General features: G+C 37.1%; 1 protein-coding gene across 9 annotated transcripts in view; it reads left to right on the top strand.

Moving 5' to 3' along the window:
* The window catches only part of PARD3B (par-3 family cell polarity regulator beta), a 560,921-nt gene that overhangs the window by 357,982 nt on the left and 183,246 nt on the right, over positions 1–19,693 (top strand). For all 9 annotated transcript variants that reach the window (XM_088135640.1, XM_088135642.1, XM_088135644.1 and 6 more), the window contains one exon: positions 3,585–3,695. In XM_088135640.1, the coding sequence (XP_087991766.1) occupies positions 3,585–3,695 (111 nt within the window). The remainder of the gene's footprint in view (positions 1–3,584; positions 3,696–19,693) is intronic.

The following is a 19,693-nucleotide window of genomic DNA, read 5'->3' as shown; positions in this document are numbered from 1 at the left end:
CAAGATTTTCGGAAGTGGTTTGCCCTTGCCTTCTTCCCAGGGCTGAGAGAGAGTGACTGGCCCAAGGTCACTCAGCTGGCTTTGTGCCTAAGGCGGGGCTAGACCATATACTTATTGAATACCTTTTATAAAGGTCTGTTAGCACCAGGTAACTTTTGAATCAAAAGGAATAATGATTCACATTTTTAAAAAATGCTTTCCAAAAACTGGAAAGAATGTTTTTCTTAATGAGGTAGCATTCGAAATAAATGGTGAATTAATTAAGAAAATAATATACATGCATCCAAATTATGGAAATAATGATTACTAAAAAATTGGGCTTAAGAAATAACTCAGGACTTTTACTACTCAGTGTCAGGGCAGCCACATCCTCCTGAAGATTATGTGCAGCCATGTTAAATGCCTTCCCGGGCCATCTGGGGAAGGATCTTCTGTGTCTTTTCAGGCGTGCACTGATGGTGTGGGAAGGCCCTCAAAGCAATCACGCTAAACCAATGGGGAGACTAGCTTGGCCGTTTTTTGTGGGGGGTTTTAGATTTTTTTTATCCCACTTTTATTATTTTTATAAATAATTCAGGGTGGCAAACATACCTAATAATCCTTCCTCCTCCTCTTTTCCCCCAAACAACAACCCTGTGAGGTGGGCTGGGCTGAGAGAGAAAGACTGGCCCAAGGACACCCAGTCGGCTTTCATGCCTCAGGCAGGACTAGAACTCACCATCTCCTGCTTCCCGGCCTAATGCTTTAACCACTACACCACACTGGCTCTTCAAGTATGGATGCTTCCGTCAGGGTGTTGCCCCAGTCAAAGCTCCCCTCTGTATAATTTGCATAGCTCTACTAAAAATATCCTGTCTATAAAAGGTTGTTGTTTTCTTTCGAAGGTGAGTTTAGTGCATCTGTTTTCATCACTGTGTTTATTGCTTGGGAATAACTGACTCTGTGCTAAGTTCTTCAGAGGTGTCACTGCCTTTGCCCATGCCTTTAAAGCAGCTGTGATCCTAGGTCTGCCAATTCTGGGATGCAAAACTCTGGTTTGCCACTAAATGGAGGCGTCTACGTTAACTTTTTTTTTTTGCCATCTCGTTATGGAAAGATATTCTTTCTGTTTGCAGCTCAGATCTGATAGCCATCAATAAAGTTGGCCAGCGCAAGACACGGGGCCCTCTGAATGGTGGTTGCACACATCTGTAGTGTTCCTTCCCCAGAGGATGCATATGGCCCCATCATTACCTCAGAATAATCTATTGCATTTAAAGTATCATACTGCTGCTGTCTGAAGTGGCATGAAATTTCTTTAACCATTTTAGCTGATTTTAATAATGGCAGCCTATTACTGAGATAGCTATGTTTCATTATTGTCATTCCAGTTTTATTTGATTATTTCATTTTAAAGGGTACTTTTTGCAAAAAGGTACTTACAGTTCATATTTTCTTAATCGGATTTGGCTTTGCCTCTATGGACTCTTCTTACCAAGTGAAAAGATTTGTTAATTCTGTTTTTATGTACCAAAAGAGGTATAGATTGCCGTCAGAGGAAAATGGCTTTTAACCATGGAAATGTTAATATTTTCGTAAATGTGGGATCAACAGGTATTTCTTGTGTCTTTTTCACAGCGCGTTTTGGGAAAGTTTGCATTTCAAACTAACATCACATCTGTACCTGAATTGAAGCAGAGGATTTGGAAGCCAGGACTTTCCATCTTTTCTACAGCATAATTGCCCCCCTCCCTAGACTGTCCCTAGAGATTTTCCTACGTACCGTTCCTCACAGGAGACTCCTTACTCTGGCACGAACTGGCCATTGCCCATTAGGACGACACCTGACAGATACATTACCCTTTCTGTATAAAAGCCATACTTGCAAATGCTCATATAGAGGGGTTGAATCTGCATTCCGTGTGTTAGTACAATGCCCATTCTATACCAACGGTGATAGAAACTCATACCCCCAGTTGTCTGTCATTTTAATTGCTCCTGTGATTATGAAATAACTGTTCTCCTTCTGTGTGATCAGTTCTAAGAAGGTTGCAGAATTCTTATTGAAAGCCATGGCTTAGAAACCATGGCTCCTTCCCGTTATGAACTGTTTTGGGTTTTTAATGTACTTTTTTTCTCTTTATTCACCATATTTATTTTGTTTTTATAATTGGTCTAGAACTGTAAATAAATAATTTACCTGATAAGATCTAATTTGCATGACTTTGTGGTCCATCTAAGACTGTAATGTGAAATAAACATGGCTTAAATAAACCATTTTTCCTGAATACCGTTTAACCTGATGAGGACTCCTCGGAAACTCAAAAGCTTGCATTTTTAAAAAATTTTTTTGCAAACCTTCATTTGGTCTGAGATTTTTTATCATCAGATTGCTGCATTTGAATGAATATAATATGAATATAATATCTGTGCTGATTATATTTTAGAGTATATAAAATATAGTATATTTCTATATATAGTACTATTTTCATAATATATGGAATTGTTTTTCCCCAAATGCTGACTAAGCAATTTATAATTCTGCAGCCTCATTAATGCCCATTAATACAGTACATAGCAATTTGTATCTTCCTTTCATTTTAAATTTTATATTAGAATAATATAATCTTTGTTTACGTTTTCCACAAATTTTGAGGCAGTAAGCGTATCATAATGCATTCATCTCATTAAGAATGGATAGTTTTCCATATACCATTCCAATTGCAGTAAGTAAACCCAATATTAAAGAAGTATAGTTGCTTTTCATACTATTTAATAGCTCTTGTCATTGGTACATATATAATATACTTATAAACCATATTTGCAAGGCCTTTAACAACAGTTGTTATTTGTTCGTGAAAGAAAATCTTGGCTTTGTGTGAAGTGTAATTTTCCTAAATTACAGTTGTTTGGTCTGTTCATTATAAATTTATTTATTTATTTATTTAATAGACTTGTCCCCACCCATCTCCCCACAACGGGGGACTCTGGGCGGCTTACAACAAACTAAAATCAGAAATACATAATTAAAAGTTATAAAAACCAGACTTACAAAGATAAATAATTGATACAATTGTTTTGGTATGAATTATGCTTTATTGTTATTTTAAAGATAAGTTGTGCACCATAAAGTTTGTGAATGATAGAATAGTGATCCTGATCTGTCATGCAGAGTTTGTGAGCTGTATAGATTTTGGGGAGGGAGTTCACAGGAAAGACAAGACTGCAGTAAGATAATTTGTTGTGCTAGCCTGAATGCTGTCAAGGGTGCTTACCTACCAACTGACTGTAGTGAGTACAGAACCTTCATCTCCCTTCTGAGGTATTCTATTAACAGTTCAGCATTAAAAATCTCATTCATTTTCCATTTTGCAAAATATCTATTATTTTATTACCTGTGATATCTTGGAAAAACTAAGATCAAGTTTATGGAAAATAAGTTAATTCATACTCTTAAAAAAAAATGAGTTCTTGAGTCAGCTTTATTGAAGATGCAGCCAAAGCAAACAATAGTAGACTGCATTGGTTTAAATCAGTCAGGGGCTCTGAAGACTTTCATAGTATTGAAAGTTCATTAATATGAACTCATCTCATTTTTAAATCAGATTTGGCAAGAAAAAAGAAGATAAAGGTGTAAAAAGTGAACAGAAGGGGAACTCCAAGCATGGTACACTCAGAGAAGAAGACCTAGAAAAGATGAAGGAGGAACGGGAAAGGTGAGCTGAGTGTGTGTGTGTTTATTTCCTGGTGTTCAGTGGAAAGGAAGGCTGAGCAAAGGCCGGGGAAGGTACTCAAGAATGTCCATCATTCTTGATGGAAAGGTTATTTCAAACAGCATCTATGTGTAAAAGCTGTCAGTGTGTATTGGGTAAGCTGAATTAAAAATGTACATGAGGGCTACTTTCACTTTTTAAAAATGAATATAGAGGAAATTGTTTTATTTAAGAATATATTGGAAAAGTCATGTAGAAAAAAAGTCATGTAAATACCGGGTTATAGCATAAGTTGCATACAGAATCATATTGAGAAAATGTACATCCCAAAATAAGATATAAAAAATAAGATGTAATGATTTCACGTTCTATATTTTTCCTGAAACTTTACTGCTAATAACTGTGTGAAGAAATGAAATAATATATGAGTCCCTGTGGCCGTGATGCAGCCCACATTTCCACTGATCTCTTGTCTATCGTGCGCAGCTTGTGCCCTGCATTTGGTTTAGCTGGAAACACAAAAAGCCTGATGTCACTTGTTAAATTCAGCACCTTGCTGTTTATTATTATTTATAAAATGTTTATCCGTATAAAAATATACGCGACATTAGGCAAGTGATAAAATCAGCTAAGAGTATCCAACCGTGACAATAATTGTTCTCATACCAAAGCTCCATCCCCAGTATCCTCTATGGCAAAAATGGTGGTCTGTCTATGTGCTTAGCCAGAGCTTGTATTGGTGGCGCTGAAATCTCTGTCGCTGGCAATTGTCAGGTGCGTGTCTTTCATTTTTATGGAAGCTCATGTTCATTGTTGGGATCCTGGCAAGCTACAAAGCAGGCGTACCATCTGTTAAAGGGCCACTGCCATTTGTTAAAACGTTGGCAGACTTCTGGGAATGGTCCCGTCTGTTTCTAGGGTTAATGTTCCAATTGGACAGACGTGGAGTAATTGTTGTTAATATTTCTTGTAGTGGTAAATTCTCTTTCAAAATAGAATATATCCCCTGGAGTGACAGTTAATTGATAAGAACCTATTAAAGATACTTGGTTCCATGCCTTTATAATTCTGGTTTATCTTGTCTAATAATTATTCACCTTTTGACCTGGAATCATTTGAGACCGAAATGGGGAACAGCAGGTGTGCTTAGAAGCTGATGAACCTCTATGATATTTTTAACTCACATATTTTATTTTTATCCTACAATTAACAAGAAAAGAAATACCATTTTTCCCCTGGACAGTTTTGTATCTTTTATTTCTCCTTTACAGAAAAAATAGATAACATGAATCCCAAAGGAAGGCTTAAATTATACCATTTAGACAAGGAGATCATTTCTGTTTCCTCTGTCATTTTTATGTAACATATTAATGTGTCATCTTTCTGAATACAGTGCTGGTCAGTATTGCCTAGAAGAAGCCTTTTGTTTTAGCAAGCATGTCACAAGTATGTTCCAATGTATTGCACCCTTTGGCTACAGCTGCTAATATAAATATAGCTCCACTGTTTTACTGCTATTTTATTGAGTGAGACGACTGCTTGGGAAAGGCAGCAGAAATGCAGACCTGATCAGTCATGACTACAACAGTAGACTGTCTAGTTTCCCATTCAGATGATTCTTAAAGCCCTCCTGCTTCAGCCATGCATACCGTAAATTAATCCCCATGGCTTACAGCAGGGATAGGCTGCCTGGTCCCTCCAGATGTTTTGGACTACTGTTTTCACAACACCTTGCTATTGGCCATGCTGGCTAAAAGTCCAAATATCTGGAGGGCAAAAGGCTGCCTATTCCTTGTTTACAACTATATCAGGTTGCCTGCTCATATGGTACTTTTGTGTTTAAAATGCATCTTCAGGTCTTTACGGGGGGGAGGAGTGAGTTGATCTCTACAAAAGTGTCATCCACATTAATCCTTTTTATTCTTAAAATAGACAGTTTCACCTTTTTAAATAACCTTTTTTGTTTTTGTAATTTTCCAGTGTAAACATTCAGGTAACATTCTCCAACTTTAGATCATGTCTCCACTGCCCTGTGATAAAAACCATATCCAATGTGTGCCCTCCATTGTAAGTCAGGCCAGAGATGACTTGGGTTAGGTCCAGGGTGGCCATGAATGGCAGATTTAAGTCCCCCAGAACCATAACTCTGGGGAACTCCACTACCAACCTGGCTAGATTTTAGCAGCTTTGGTAGGTAGGTTGGTGTGCAGCAGGGAAACTGGTATACCAGCAACAGTCCCTTCTGATCCCTACACCTTCACAAATAAGACCTCACACCTGGCAATCTGTGGAGCACTTCTCCTGAAAACCAATAGTTTCTCATATTTCATGTGTGCCCCACTTGGTTTCTCATCACTTGGTGTTCAGCTCTTGATGGCTTGCTCCAGAATGGCTACAAGACTCGAAAGAAGATCATGCTGTGGAACATGTATCTTTAGCATGGTTGAGATAATTCATCTACAGACACAAACATGAATGCTACAGACATGATGCTTCAGTTACCTATGAACATGCATGTGGGAGGCTTAGTGTGGTGAGTGATATTGGCAAAAAAGAAATAATATATTGCCCAATCTTGAAACGCAGCAGCTGATTTTATCAACAGTAAAAATGAAAGCTAGCTTCCCTGTGACTTACTATTATAAAAAATGCACATCTAAGATGCAATCTAAGTTATCCAGATGAGTGAAACATTAGTGCTTTCTGTTGTTATTCTGTTAACATAATGAGGGCTTATGCAGACAGTAAATATGAGTTTTATAACTCTACCCCAAGATTCACTAATCCTGTAAAGTATAATGTAGTTCAGGCCTAAGATTTTAATGCATGTATTGGCAACCACCACCAGGCAGTGAGCTTGTGCTGTGGATCTTGCTGCCACTATGACTTCACTAGCTGCATTCTTTGTCTTGCCTTCTGAAGAGACCAAGCTTCAGAAATGATTTACAAGAATGTAGGTTCTGCACACTCAGTTGCACATTCCTCATTAGGAGAGAGATTAATTTATTGTAAATCTTAACAATTGCAGTGCCTAGAGATAGCAGAAAAATGATATTGTGAGCCTGAGCCACTCATCTCAGTTTTATAGATTTTAATTGCTTCCCTAATTACAGACATTGGTAAAAGTTTGTTAGCCATCTACTATGAATTTTCTATGTCTGCTAACATGATAGTTTGGTGCTGTTCCTATTGTTGTACTGGTGGAGAGGTAGAAAAGGAAGATTTTTCCTTGTCTTGGCACTTTGACCTGAGTCCCAGCCACTTTCCTGAAGGAGAGTTATGAAAAAAAATCCTTACCCAAAGAGCAGTGATTCTCCACTGGCAGAGAACAACCTGAAAGAAGTGCCACTCATAGGGTAGCAGGAAGCAGACTCTGCCAGTCAGGCCCCACCAGCCAGACGATGGTTCTTGTGGCTTACCATCAATGTTAAAGAACAGGGATTATCTTGATCCAACCCTTAATAACAACCAAGGGTATATTCCAACTTTAAAAGCCAGCTTATTTTCTTCCTTTTCTCTACACCATATATCTGAGGAGGGAGACTGCATTTTCTTTCTGGTTGTACTGTCCTTGTTGCTCTCTTGCATGGCAAGAAAAGAGAAACTAAAGTGCCTCTTGAGGATGTGCTCTTTCATTCCAACCAAAGAAGCTGCTCCACCATTCAAGCACAGTCAGGAAGGTTGTGCTGGGATTCAAGTTCATAAGGAGTTCCATGATAAATGGCTCCAGAAGATTGTCTCTTGCAAAGTCTTGAGATGTGAATCTTTGTGCTGAGCTCCTTAAGCATGTCAGTCAAATTATGAAGAAGGAAACATCATCTTTTCATGGAATGGCTAACTCACTAAGCAATGCCTTCACAACTTTCAGTGGGAGGTTCTTAATACTTTTTAGTCATTAGTTCTTAATACTTTTTAGACTAAAACCACTCTTTAGTCCAGTCAACTAAATATCAGTATCTGTAAATCTTACTGAAGAATAAATATATCCCAAAATAAGAGTGGCCTTGCTACATTTGTTGTCCTTTCATTCATCATGTGTATGTGAGTTCTTACATGTTCTTTAGGTATTCACATTTCCATTGGTATAGCATTGTACACCAGAAAGTCATTTTGCATATATAACGTATGTATGTATGTATGTTCAGTAGTTGTTGCCTGGACTAGAGTTCAGATTGTCTCCTCTCTCCCTCGAGTGCTATCAGCATTACCACCAACTTTAACAGCTCTTATGGGAATGGTAACAAAGAGAAAATTATCTCCATTGTGTTGTACCTGCTTGGTGCTATTGATGTCTTGTTATTCCATTCTAGACTTCAGTATAGTCTAGAAATATATCTGGGAAACAGTATGCCTCCATGGACCAGATTATGTATTTGTGTATTTATTACATTTATATCCTACTATAATCAAGTCCAATTCTCAGTGGTTTATAAGGTATATTAAAAAATGATTAAAATATTCACAGTAAACTCATTACAAACACCTACTCGATAAACCATGGCATAATCAAACATAATGGAACAACACATAACACAATCGTGCTGAATCATTATATTACAGTGACAGCTCATTCTAGAATGTAAATGCTTTACAAAAAGCTCAGTTTTAAAATTTTCCTAGATGCATCTAAAGAAAAGGGCAGTCGAATTTCCACTAGAAGACTGTTCCAAAGGTCAAAGCAGCTACTGAAAACAGTGACCTTTGGCTTCAACCCTCCTTTACGTCCCGGGGAACTATTAACTGTTCCTTCCAATATGACCATATACGTTGGGTTGATTCCAGTTGAAATAAGTGTTTCTGGAAATAACATGGTGCCAAGCCATACAGGGCTTTATAGGTCAAAACCAGCACTTTAAACTGTACTCAGAAGCCAGTGCAAGGCCTGAGACACAAGTGTGATATGATCTCAACAATAGGTGCTAGTTAGTATTCTGTAGCTTCTGAATGTTCTTTAAAAGCAGCGCCATGTAGCAGCATTGCAGTAATCTAACCAGATAGTAATGAGAGTGTGGGTTATTGTTGCCAGGGCCCCTTGCACTAAGCAAAACCACAACTAGCACAGAAGACAAAGCTGTACAAAGGACCCCTAGACACAGCCTCCCCATGCTGCCCTAGCAGGGGTCATGAGCCCAGAAGAATGCCCAAGTCACAGATCTGCTCCTTCATGGGCACTGCCTCCCCATCAAGAGGCACTAGCATCACCAGACAGCCTTGATGGACAGACTGTACTTCTGTCTTTTATGGCTTCAGCTGAACTTCCCCTCATCAAAGTTAAATATTTAAAAAGAAATAAATCAGGATGCCTTTCTTAAAATTAAAATTCTTAAAACGTGGAGCACTTTTTACAAACACTGTGCTTGATTTCAGAATCAGAGTGCTCAGTATCAGATTTAAGGACACAGATTGCACATAAAAGAATCTGTAGATTTGCTGTGGAGCTATTCCAGTTGCTAAATGAAAGATTACAGTGACCTCCTTGAGGAGAACATATGTTGAAATCAAGCACAGCCTTTGTAAAACAGTGCCCCAGATTTTAAGAATTCTAATTTAAGAAAGGCGTCCTGATTTATTTCTTTTTAAATATTTAACTTTGATGAGGGGGTTTCAGTCTTATGAGATACATTTGCATGACATGCTAAACCATATCGAGGTTCGATTTAGAACATTGCTGAACTTCCTGCAGCCGTGAGAGGGTTTATGGATTTGCAGTTCAAACTGGAACCTTGAATCAGAGGAAGATGACTTTTCTAATGATGTGTGCCAAGGTTAACTCTTCCTTCTGGCTTCCAGTCATAGCCCGATGGCACAGTGTCTGCTGCTTCCAGCAGGGCTTTATCTCTTACTTATGCTCAGGAATAGTTTAGTAAACAGGTAGTCCCCAGCTTAAGAACGAGTTCCGTTCCCAAGATCTGTCCTTCAGTCAAATTTGTATGTAAGCTGGAACAGTATTATTGTATAATACTGTATAAGTAATATTGTGTAATGGACTCGAATGCATTGAGTTTTGCTACATAGGTTCCATTCTTAACTATGGGTTGTCCTTAAACCAGATGTTCTCAACCTGGGGACTACCTGTAAAGCTGAGCTAATTCTTCCTCTCTCTTTTGTGTTGTGGCTCCATCCCTGTTTGAAATACACTGCACATATACATATTTTAAAATAAAAATATACATATTTAAACACATATACATATTTAAAAATAAAAATACATATATTAGGGTTGGGTGAGGTTTGGGGAATTTCCTTTTGTTAAAAAGAAAAAAAGAGGGAACACTTCCAATCAGCCAGACACCACAAATGCCAGCTGATTGAGAGAAGAAGCTTGTCTGAGTGTCTGCATTAATCCGTGAATATCTCTTGCACAGCTAGCCTCAATGGCAACCCTATGTCTGTTATGAATAAACCCATAACCTGGGATTAACTGAAATATGGGTTTAAGAGGGAAATGAAAACTTGCTCCATTTTGAGCTTTCTATAGTATCTAACTGTATCTGAATGCCATGAATATTAAATGAATACCCAAACACTGCCATTTTGTTTGGTTCTTTTAGCTTCTTTTCAGCTAAATCCATTACATTTGTAATGTTGTAATGTTGACTTTACATTTATAATGGCTGCTAAGGGAGGGAGAAAAGAGTGGGCGTTAATTTTATATTTGCTGATAAAAAAAAATCAAAAACTGTTGAAAACAAAGGAAAGTACAAGTGAGGGCCAAGAGTTTTGTGGAGTTTTGTGGAAAAGTAGATGACTCTGAAGATCAGCTGTTGTTTGGGAAAGTGTTGCTTTCCTGTTGAGTTTAACCCTTTTTTGTAATATTTAACACATACTCTGCTTGCTTTCCCTTTATTGCCATCTTCTTTCATTCTAAAGATCAATTTTATCAGTCAAATTCCTTATTTTACAGGCAATTCATTTTTAATTACCAATTACTGATACTTTATGGGTGGGTTGTTTGGTTGTTGTTTGGTTCTGTTCATGGGTTGTTTTTTTTTTTTTTTTTTTTTTTTGGGAGTGGCTTCTGGCAAGTCTATTTACATATGCACACAAGTGTGACTCATGCACAAACTGATCAGGGTGGGAAATTTCTCCTGAATAAATTTCACCTGAAGTTGGCAACTCTAGGTTGACAAGGGAGGGAAGGTAGGCATTGCATAGGATTATTCTCTATAACCTTTTCTTCTGTCTACTCTTCCTCTTGGGATGCATCATTTTGGGATTTCTTCCTTTTGGTTAAATCTGGCCCTTAATTCATCAGAGAATGGATCAGTCCAACTTCCTAATCTCAGATTGTTAGATCATCAGACTCAGTTCCTGTTTTTACCCTGCTTGAAAAACTTAGATTAACTACAGAAGTCTTATAATTCTATCTTTACTGTCTTGAAAGTTAAACTATTATGCATTTAATATTCAGTATGAGAAAAACAGAATTCCTTTCTCTGAAATGAAAAGTATCCTCCTCCCACTCCTAACTTTAAGGTAGTTTGTGTTACCTTTTTTTTTCACATTCTTGCTTTTGAAGAATATGAAACAAGATATACCAGGTGGGGTATTCTGTATTACAACTTGCCCTCTTTTTAACTATATTTAATATTAATATCAGTTAAAAGACAGCTGTCTTTCCAAGTTATTTTCATATTTTAGTTAAGTACTCTATTGAGACCAGTGTGCCAACATCTTACACACACACTGTAGAGGCAGGAATATTTTGAATAAAGAGCATATAGAGAATATGAACTGTGATCATACAGAAGTACTCTATGCCAGGCTGGTTCATTAAAAGCACACTGTATTAACAGACATGCTCTTGTCTTAGGGAAACTAGTTTTACATGCAGGAAATAAGCAAAATATAAATCTAGTCATTTTCTGCAGCTCTATATTTGAGGAGTGAATCTTGAGTCTTGAGGTCTAATAAATTATTTCAAGTTTGTAGTTCCTTGAATTCCATGAAGCCTTGCAGAGCTCAGGAGATATTCTGCATTGTCTTTTCAGCCCTGAGCATTGCTGCATGCTAATACACTTAAAATCAATATGTATCTTTTTGATATTTGAGAAAATGAACTTTAATATTGCAGCTGTGGATATTCAGCACAAGCTAAATTCAGATCCATCTTGAAAAGAAATGGGGTGACTCAGAAATCTAATTTTATTCTGCTAATGTTTACATTGCCTTATTATATTCCTCCCCTCCCACAAAAAATGTGACTCTGAAAATTAATATTAGTGCAGATCACCTTTTAAATGATAGCATGAGGCAGTCTGCAAGGGTGGATTCTTTCCTGGAAATCTTTTAGACCTGCAAACTATCTGCAGACTATCAATCTGGTTTGCTCAGTACGCTGTACTGCCTTCTTTTTTGCCCTCTTTAATATTCTACCTTCGGCAGTCTTGGATGGGAGGTTTCATAAAATCACATTTAATGAGATAACTTGTCCCTGTGGTCAGAATGAACCCAAGACCTTAGTGCAAGTATTTCTTCCCTCTCCTTTCTATGACAACTTAAGCACTCGTATACCTGTACCACCCCCTAGTACAAGTTTTCAGCGAGGGAGAGGTGGTTTAAGCCTGCCATTACGAACAGAGTTGCCAAGTTTTTATCAGCAGATACTGCCATAGGAAGACTCAAGATGTTGTAAACTTGGGATGATGTCACTGGGAAGTTCTTTCATCCTAATTTTATTTTTATTTTATCTATTTTTTTTCTTTTGTCTGTTGTTTTCTTATTGTAAATTTTAACTGGCAGGTCTATATGGTGGTTTCATTGCTTTTATTGTATTTGAGCCTGCTTTTATGTGCTGTTTTTTTATTGTTGTAGCTACTACTTTGCTGGACACTGACAAATAAATAAATAAATAAATAAATAAATAAATAAATAGCTAGCATGACAGGTATAGCGGAAACAGTTGCTTGTTTAATTTTCAAAGCAAATTGCATCATTTAAAAACAGAAGCAACATACCTCATGAAGGTCTCTGCCTTTATTTTCTAAATTGAGAACATCAAGGCCATAATCTAAAGTTGCATGTGCTTATGGCCTGGGTAAGTCAGAATTACTGCATGGCTGAATCACTACAAATAATCCTACATTATTATGAGTGTGAAATATTTTCATTATTTAATTCCTAATACTACCTTCAGAATGATGTTCTCTATCTTGCTGTCCTGTATATTTTGCTTCATATCTGGTAAGAGTTAATTCCTTCTGTTCCCTCAATATTCCTGACTTAGCAGCACTCGGTACTGTGGTTTAGACAAAATAAAGTGTTGGATGAGATCCCAGTTTTAATAGTTCCAATTTATTATAACCATTGAACCCTGATCAGATCACAGCTTGGATGAGGTCCCAGTTTTTTAAATGTCCCAATTTACTCCTGTCTCAGAACTCTGATAAGAATACATATTTGATTGAGGCACTGGCATTTTTTAATCCAGTTAATTACTTTTAGATACTTATTAGATCATAGCAGGATAATTATGATATGTGCAGTTTAGGGGGGATGCTAGATGGGGCTGTCAAGTCAAGGTCGTAGTTTTGTTTTATGCTGACTATATAACGATGTCAGGTGTCTGGTTTCTGAAGAGAAAGCAGTAATAGTGACCAAAAGGATAGATTATACACATCAAATTGATTTGCAATAATTCTCATTCTCTCTGTTACAATGCTGCTGCCATATATACCAAAATGCCTCCACTTATCCAAGTTCTTTATTCCAGCTAAACATGTATGTTCCGTCATTTGTAAAACTACCACAACTTCAAATACTGCTTAGTCAAAGATTTAAATCTAAGAAATTCTTCTTGTAGTTAAACCATATTTGAGCTGAAGTATTTAATTGCAGACTTCTGACTTGTCATCCCTTACTTGTCACACTGGACATCTTCTAAAAGTAAGTGATGATTTATAGTAATTATAAAATGGAAAAGAATAGGGCATCAGGTAAGATTCAAGAGCTCTGAATCACTCAGCTTGTTGGCATCCTTTTCCAAGCCAAAAAATGCTTTGTAAAAGAGGTAGGGAAACCATGCTGTGAATTTAACTGATAATAAACCTATTGTACTATTATAATGTAGAGAGCTGTACCTTTAAACTTCTGAGTTATTTTCCTCTTTTTTCCAAAATTTCTCAAACCCCATAGAGTCAGTTCACTATAGACCATCTTTATCATGTACTTTAGATGGGGATGGAAATATTTTTACCTAGTCAATGGTGGAGGGGGGCACTCAGGTAACAGGGTATGGTCCAGCAGAGAGGGTGCACTCCAGGCCCCATCAAAACCAAATGAATATCCGCTTGTAGGAAGCATACCAACTCTACTGCAATTCCTGTCCTCTGAAACAATTGCCCCTCAGAGATTTCTGCAGCCGCCACCCTTACGTCGTTCAGGGAATCATTGAAGACCTGGTTGTTTTCATAGGCCTTGGGAACAGGGTGATTGTGAGCCCCCTTTTGTTTTGTTTTGGTATTCTTGCTCTTCCAGTTGGTTGTATTATTTATATTTATAATATAATAAATATAAATAAATAAAAATAAAAATAATACAGCCAACCAGAAGAGCAAAAATACCAAAACAAAAACAAATATATGTTGTAAGCCACCCGGAATGGTTTAAGAGTTGGGCAGCCTATAAAATAAATAAATAAATTCCTGTAGGTTTCTAAATTAAAAAATGCTGTGATAATTAACCTTGCTCATTAGTCCTTTGATAATGCTTAGAAATGTTGCTGTCCTGATTGTTTTAGGAACAGCATCATTCCACCAATTTGCTGAGAGAACCATAACCTCATTCTGTCTTGCCCTATCTGACTTCTCAGCCATATGCGGCATACGTTTCCTCCTCCAGGCTTCCATTAATATGTGCCAGTGAACTTTATTAAAATGTTTTTCATAAAATTGTGAAAATTGAATGTTTTGTTTCCCTCATATTGTAAAAATAGCTAGCTATATGTTGTGATATTAGTAATTAGTCCTGAATTGCTTGGTGAGTCCTCAAAAGACCGAAGTCAACTACAGAGCTCACCTTGTTACATCAGGGCTGACAGATGTATATAAAGACTGTGTTATACAGTATTGCTGAATACTGTATGGAGAGGGCAAATTTGAAGGTAAACTTAAACCAGGTACTTCTTTATGTATGTGGTGATATTTCTTACAATTAAGAGTCATGTTGTTGTTGTGTGTATGTGTGTGTGTGTGAGAGAGAGAGAGAGAGAGAGAGAGAAAGAGAGAGAGAGAGTTATGATTATGATATTCTTATGATTATGAGTTAGGGCACCATGGTACCCTGTAGGTCCCAGCATAGCTTCATTTTCCTGCCAGGGTTTACCCAGTAGATGTCAGAATCTTGATATGTCTCTCTCTAGGTATCTGCACGTCAGCCTGTCTGTTTCCTTTTCAATTCTTTATCTTGTTTCTTTAACCATTACCTCCCCTCATTTCTAATGATTCAATACATTTGTCTTCCAGTCACCCTTAAACTCCTTCATAGAAACCCAAGTGTGACTGACTTGGAGATAAAATAGACTGTTCTCGATTACATACACTCATATATCTCCAATCCCAATTTTTAGCACAAAGTATATACACATGCACAACTAGCTAAATATTGGATTGGTTCTATATTTGAGATTGGTCCCATATTTCTGTCCAGCCTTCATCTTACACTTCCTGTCCATAGCCTGATCTTTAGGTACTACTGTTCCATTGTGGTAGTAATTCAGTAATTGAGTAGTAATTCAGACAAAGTTGGTAACATCTTGCCATATGTTGCTTTGCTTATAAATCTGTGTTAAAGCAGCAGGATTCAGATTACAATTTTGGTTTGGATTTGTTGGTTTAAGTATCCATCTGCTGACTTTTCCCATTTCTAATTACGTATTATTACCATACTAATAAAGGCCTATAACAGTGAGATGTCATGTATTTCATTAATAAATTAATCAAGAGGATAAACGTACTGTAGAGAGTAAAAAAGATGACCTTGACAGAGATAAGCCAGATTGGTTCCTAGAGCAACAAGGTGAAAAGCATGATTCAAACCCAAAACAGTTCTGAGGGGAGGAGGCAACAACTCAGATAGAAACCTCCTTAGTTTCAGAGGAGTATAAGAAGGAAGTGGGGAGTAAAGCACAGTCAGATTTGCAAGATTCTGTTACTATAGCCAATATAATAAAGTAGTTTTAACCTTCTTTTGGAGTTACTTTCTTGGTCTGGTATACACAGTGGGGCTGACAGGTACTAGCTAACAAAGATAAAATACACTTACTAGAATCCTCTCAGAACAGAACACAGACTCTCTTACTCATGAATTTTGGTTATTGTTTAATAAACATATTGGGTGCTTTTTCCAAGCTTGAAATACTTGCCCCAAACTCAAAATAGGGTGATTTTGAGCTCAGAATACTTCCAGAATGATTAAACCACTTCTGGTAGGTCAGAACAGCAACCTGTTTCAATCAGAGAACAATTATTTCATGCTTGAAACAAGGTGTTTTGAGTTTAAAGCATTTCGAATTCAAAACTTTCATGCACCTCTACAGGCAAGCCTAGGCATATGGACATTTAATAAAAGGTCCCTCACTTCATTCCATCTGGTCTGCTGCACTTGCCATCTTTTATCTTTATCTTTTATGTTTCATTGATTTCATTGTAATTTCTTTGATTGTTGTGAGCCACCCAGAGTGCTGGGAGTCTAACAGCATACAAGTTTAATAAAATTATTATTAATATTATTATTATATACTCAAAATAGCACTTTGTTTTATCCTGTAGACAAAGTTCATTACATTGGTATTTCTTACGGAAACATGTAAAGAACAGATGACAAATATTTTAAACATCCGTGTAGAAAGGATCTGGAAAACCTGAATGAGCCCAGATTTTTTAATATATACAAATAGTAGAACTCTCACCCCTACTTTGCTGATTGTATTTAAAGCAATTGTATATATGACATACATTGGAGAACTTCCTCAAAGGTCAACTTACTTCCTTTCTCTTTTGTTCATATACGGAACTCTCTTTAGTTGCATGCTGATCTAGCTTGGGTTGCTAGATAATATTATTTATTGGGATCTTGGCAAGATACAGCTTTCTTAAACTGGAAGGAGCAGTGCCCACCTAGGTAAGAGTCACCAGATACCAGAAAAATTGAAAGCTGTTGTCTGACGTCTCGTAGTTTTTTTCAGTGTGGAAAAGGTTTATAATCAGGCACAGGCATACAGTTGCACTGAATTATGGCTGTTATGGTACATATCTTACATTTTCTCTATTTTTTTCCTTTAATCAAGGTGATGAATGACATGCTATTTATTGATAGAGCTCTATGCTTTTCATCTGGCAAATCTCACCAAGTCTAATCACTACTTTTGCTGTTCAAAAACTTACTATTTATTGCTGAAGTAGCAGGCTGTTGTAATTAGAGTAACACATCCCTATACTATATGTAGCAGCCAGATTCAAATATTTTACATGTTATTCTAAGCTCTTGTGCTCATTGTGCTCTAAGGGGGTCAAAAGCGAGAGGAAGCTGAGAAATACATTGAATGGGGAAACAATGCATGAACAATTCATTACTTCCCATCCAACTGCTGTGACCAAGCACAGAAAGCAGCTTCTTTCAAATGAGTAAAGCAGCTGTATCTTTTTCTACACTCATCCAGCTACTTCCTAAGTTGCTTTTGGCTGTTTCCACATGCATGTGCATGAACGGCCACTTTAGTTCCCCATGTAAACCCTTCATCCAGGAGCAGCTTGTGAAGCAATTTGTTCTGTTTTAGTAAATACGGTAAATAAATGCAGGCGTGCCAACCTGGAAAAATTTGCCAGAATTTTAATAATTTGAAGAGAGAGGTGTTTTGATGCAGCTCTTTCAAAGTGTCTTAGAAAGAAGCAAACTTTTCCCTTCCTTTACAATGTATTTACTTGCTGCTTGTTTTTGATCTCAGATTCAAATACAGGTAGTCCTCAGATAACAACTGTCCAGTTTAGCAACTGTTTGAAGTTACAGCAGCACTGAAAAAGTATTGATCCTCATGCTTACAACCGGTGCACGGTCACATGATTGAGATTCAGGCACTTTGCAACCCATGTGCATTTATGACCGTCACAGCATCCCACGGTCACATAAACGCCATTTGTGAGCTTCACAGCTGGCTTCCCACAAGCAAAGTCAATGGAGAAGCTGGCAGTAAAATCATAAGTCTCAATCATGTGATGTCTCACTTATTGACCATGGGTGATTCACCTAATGACCGCAGAAGAACTGTCATTGTAAGTCTGGCACGGTCATGCTTAGCGACAGAGTTGCTAGTCCCAGTTGTGGTTGTTAAGTGAGGACTACCTGTAATTTCTTCCTGGTACATTCTTAGCAGCAAGGAGGGTTCAATATTGCAAATATAAATAAATAAATCCTCACAATGCCCTGTAGGATACAGTGATATCATTTTAAAGAAATTAACCTGGACTCCTAGGCCATCTCATTTAGAAGGCAGCTAAGCTTCTACATTGATAAAATAAAAGGTCAACAATGTTTTGTAAAATAAAATTAGGAAAGTGATCCTTAAACCAGCAAAGAAAACATGACAGAAATAATACAATAAAATAGACAAAATGTGTACAAGATGGTTCAAGTATTGTTTACTACCAAATGAAAGTGTGAACTGAATAAAAAAGAGAACATTGATGAAAGTGTATAGATTTTTTCCAGGGAGAGGCAAGAAACAAGAAATACTAATGCAATTATAATAACCCTGTCAAAGAGTTGAAACATTGATCATGGAGAAATTCACATCACCTAGTATTTGCTAACTGAGTATAACATAATATTGTGGGTTTTTAGCAGGTATGGTGACAGCTGAGGAAGCAACTGTAGGATACACTTATATGAGAGAAAATGAAAACTTTACATTTTTCCTCACTCTACAACAGAAAATTGTGGTGTTCCAATTCTTACTTTTTTCTGTACAAAGTACCAGAACTGACAGCAAGACTATCCAACTTGAAGGGAAGTTATAAGTGAGATGGATTGAACCATTGTGCTGAAGGGCTTCTCCTTGGCTCCAGTTTTAAGTATTTCTGAAGTTTTGGAGGAAAATAAAACTAATTATAGTATTTTTAAGGAGCCTCCTCAAGGCTTTCCTTGTAGAACTGTGTTGGCCACCAACAGCATTACTATCCAGATTTTTGCATTCATTTCTACTTCTACCTATTCATTTCTTTTACAGTAGCATAAAAATCGTGCAGTAAAATTGATGGAGGAATTTCCTCTTGGTAGAATGCCACTCGTAGTACTAGTGTTTATGGAAACCAAATGAACTGCTTGGACCTTGGGCAGCCTGATATCTTTACAACCACTTCTTTGCATCATTGCAAAGACAAGAAGCATTGTCAGAAAAATTGAAGTATTCTGAAACAGGGGTTGATAAACAGGCTAATATAGTTTTAAAAGCCAAATTAAGAGCTTTCATCTTTATTTATAAATATGACTCTCCCATGGAATAGTTTATGAAATATTTATCTTTCTATACTGTGCCATGTGTGAGAGAGAGGAAGAATGACAGTGTAATCAGTCCAGTTACTTTCCACACTCTCTTCAACTGTCCTCCGCCCTTTTTTTATTGGTGCATTGATTTGCCCACAGAAATCCATTTCAACTGTTATCGTGTAGGAACACTCTGACAAGAATTTTGTTATTGCTGCTGACAAATTTCTAGGTTTTAACCTTCCGCATATTTATCCACATGCTTGTTCCAGCAGAACATTGAACAGACAAGCAGGGCTTCCTCTTTTCTCTTTGCTGTGTGATCTTTCTTTCATCTTTCTTTAAGGATTCTTTGGAGAATTAAGCCTTTTTCTCATCAGTTCCCTAATTATGTGCTGAGATTGTTGCGTTGTAGAAATAAAAGGAAATGCTTCTTCTTTATAGTTATCTGTTGTAACATCGGACTCTTTACTTGATTCTGTTAGCTATTTGCTTTCAATTCCTGCTACTTTCCAGGGATTTCT

Source organism: Python bivittatus, unplaced genomic scaffold (genome assembly GCF_059951505.1).
Source record: "Python bivittatus isolate LINGU-HERP-01145 unplaced genomic scaffold, Pbiv_v1 ctg000200_np1212, whole genome shotgun sequence".
Classification (NCBI taxonomy): Eukaryota; Metazoa; Chordata; class Lepidosauria; order Squamata; family Pythonidae; genus Python; species Python bivittatus.
The sequence above is the reverse complement of the archived record's forward strand: the minus strand, read 5'-3'. Positions and strand labels throughout refer to the sequence as shown.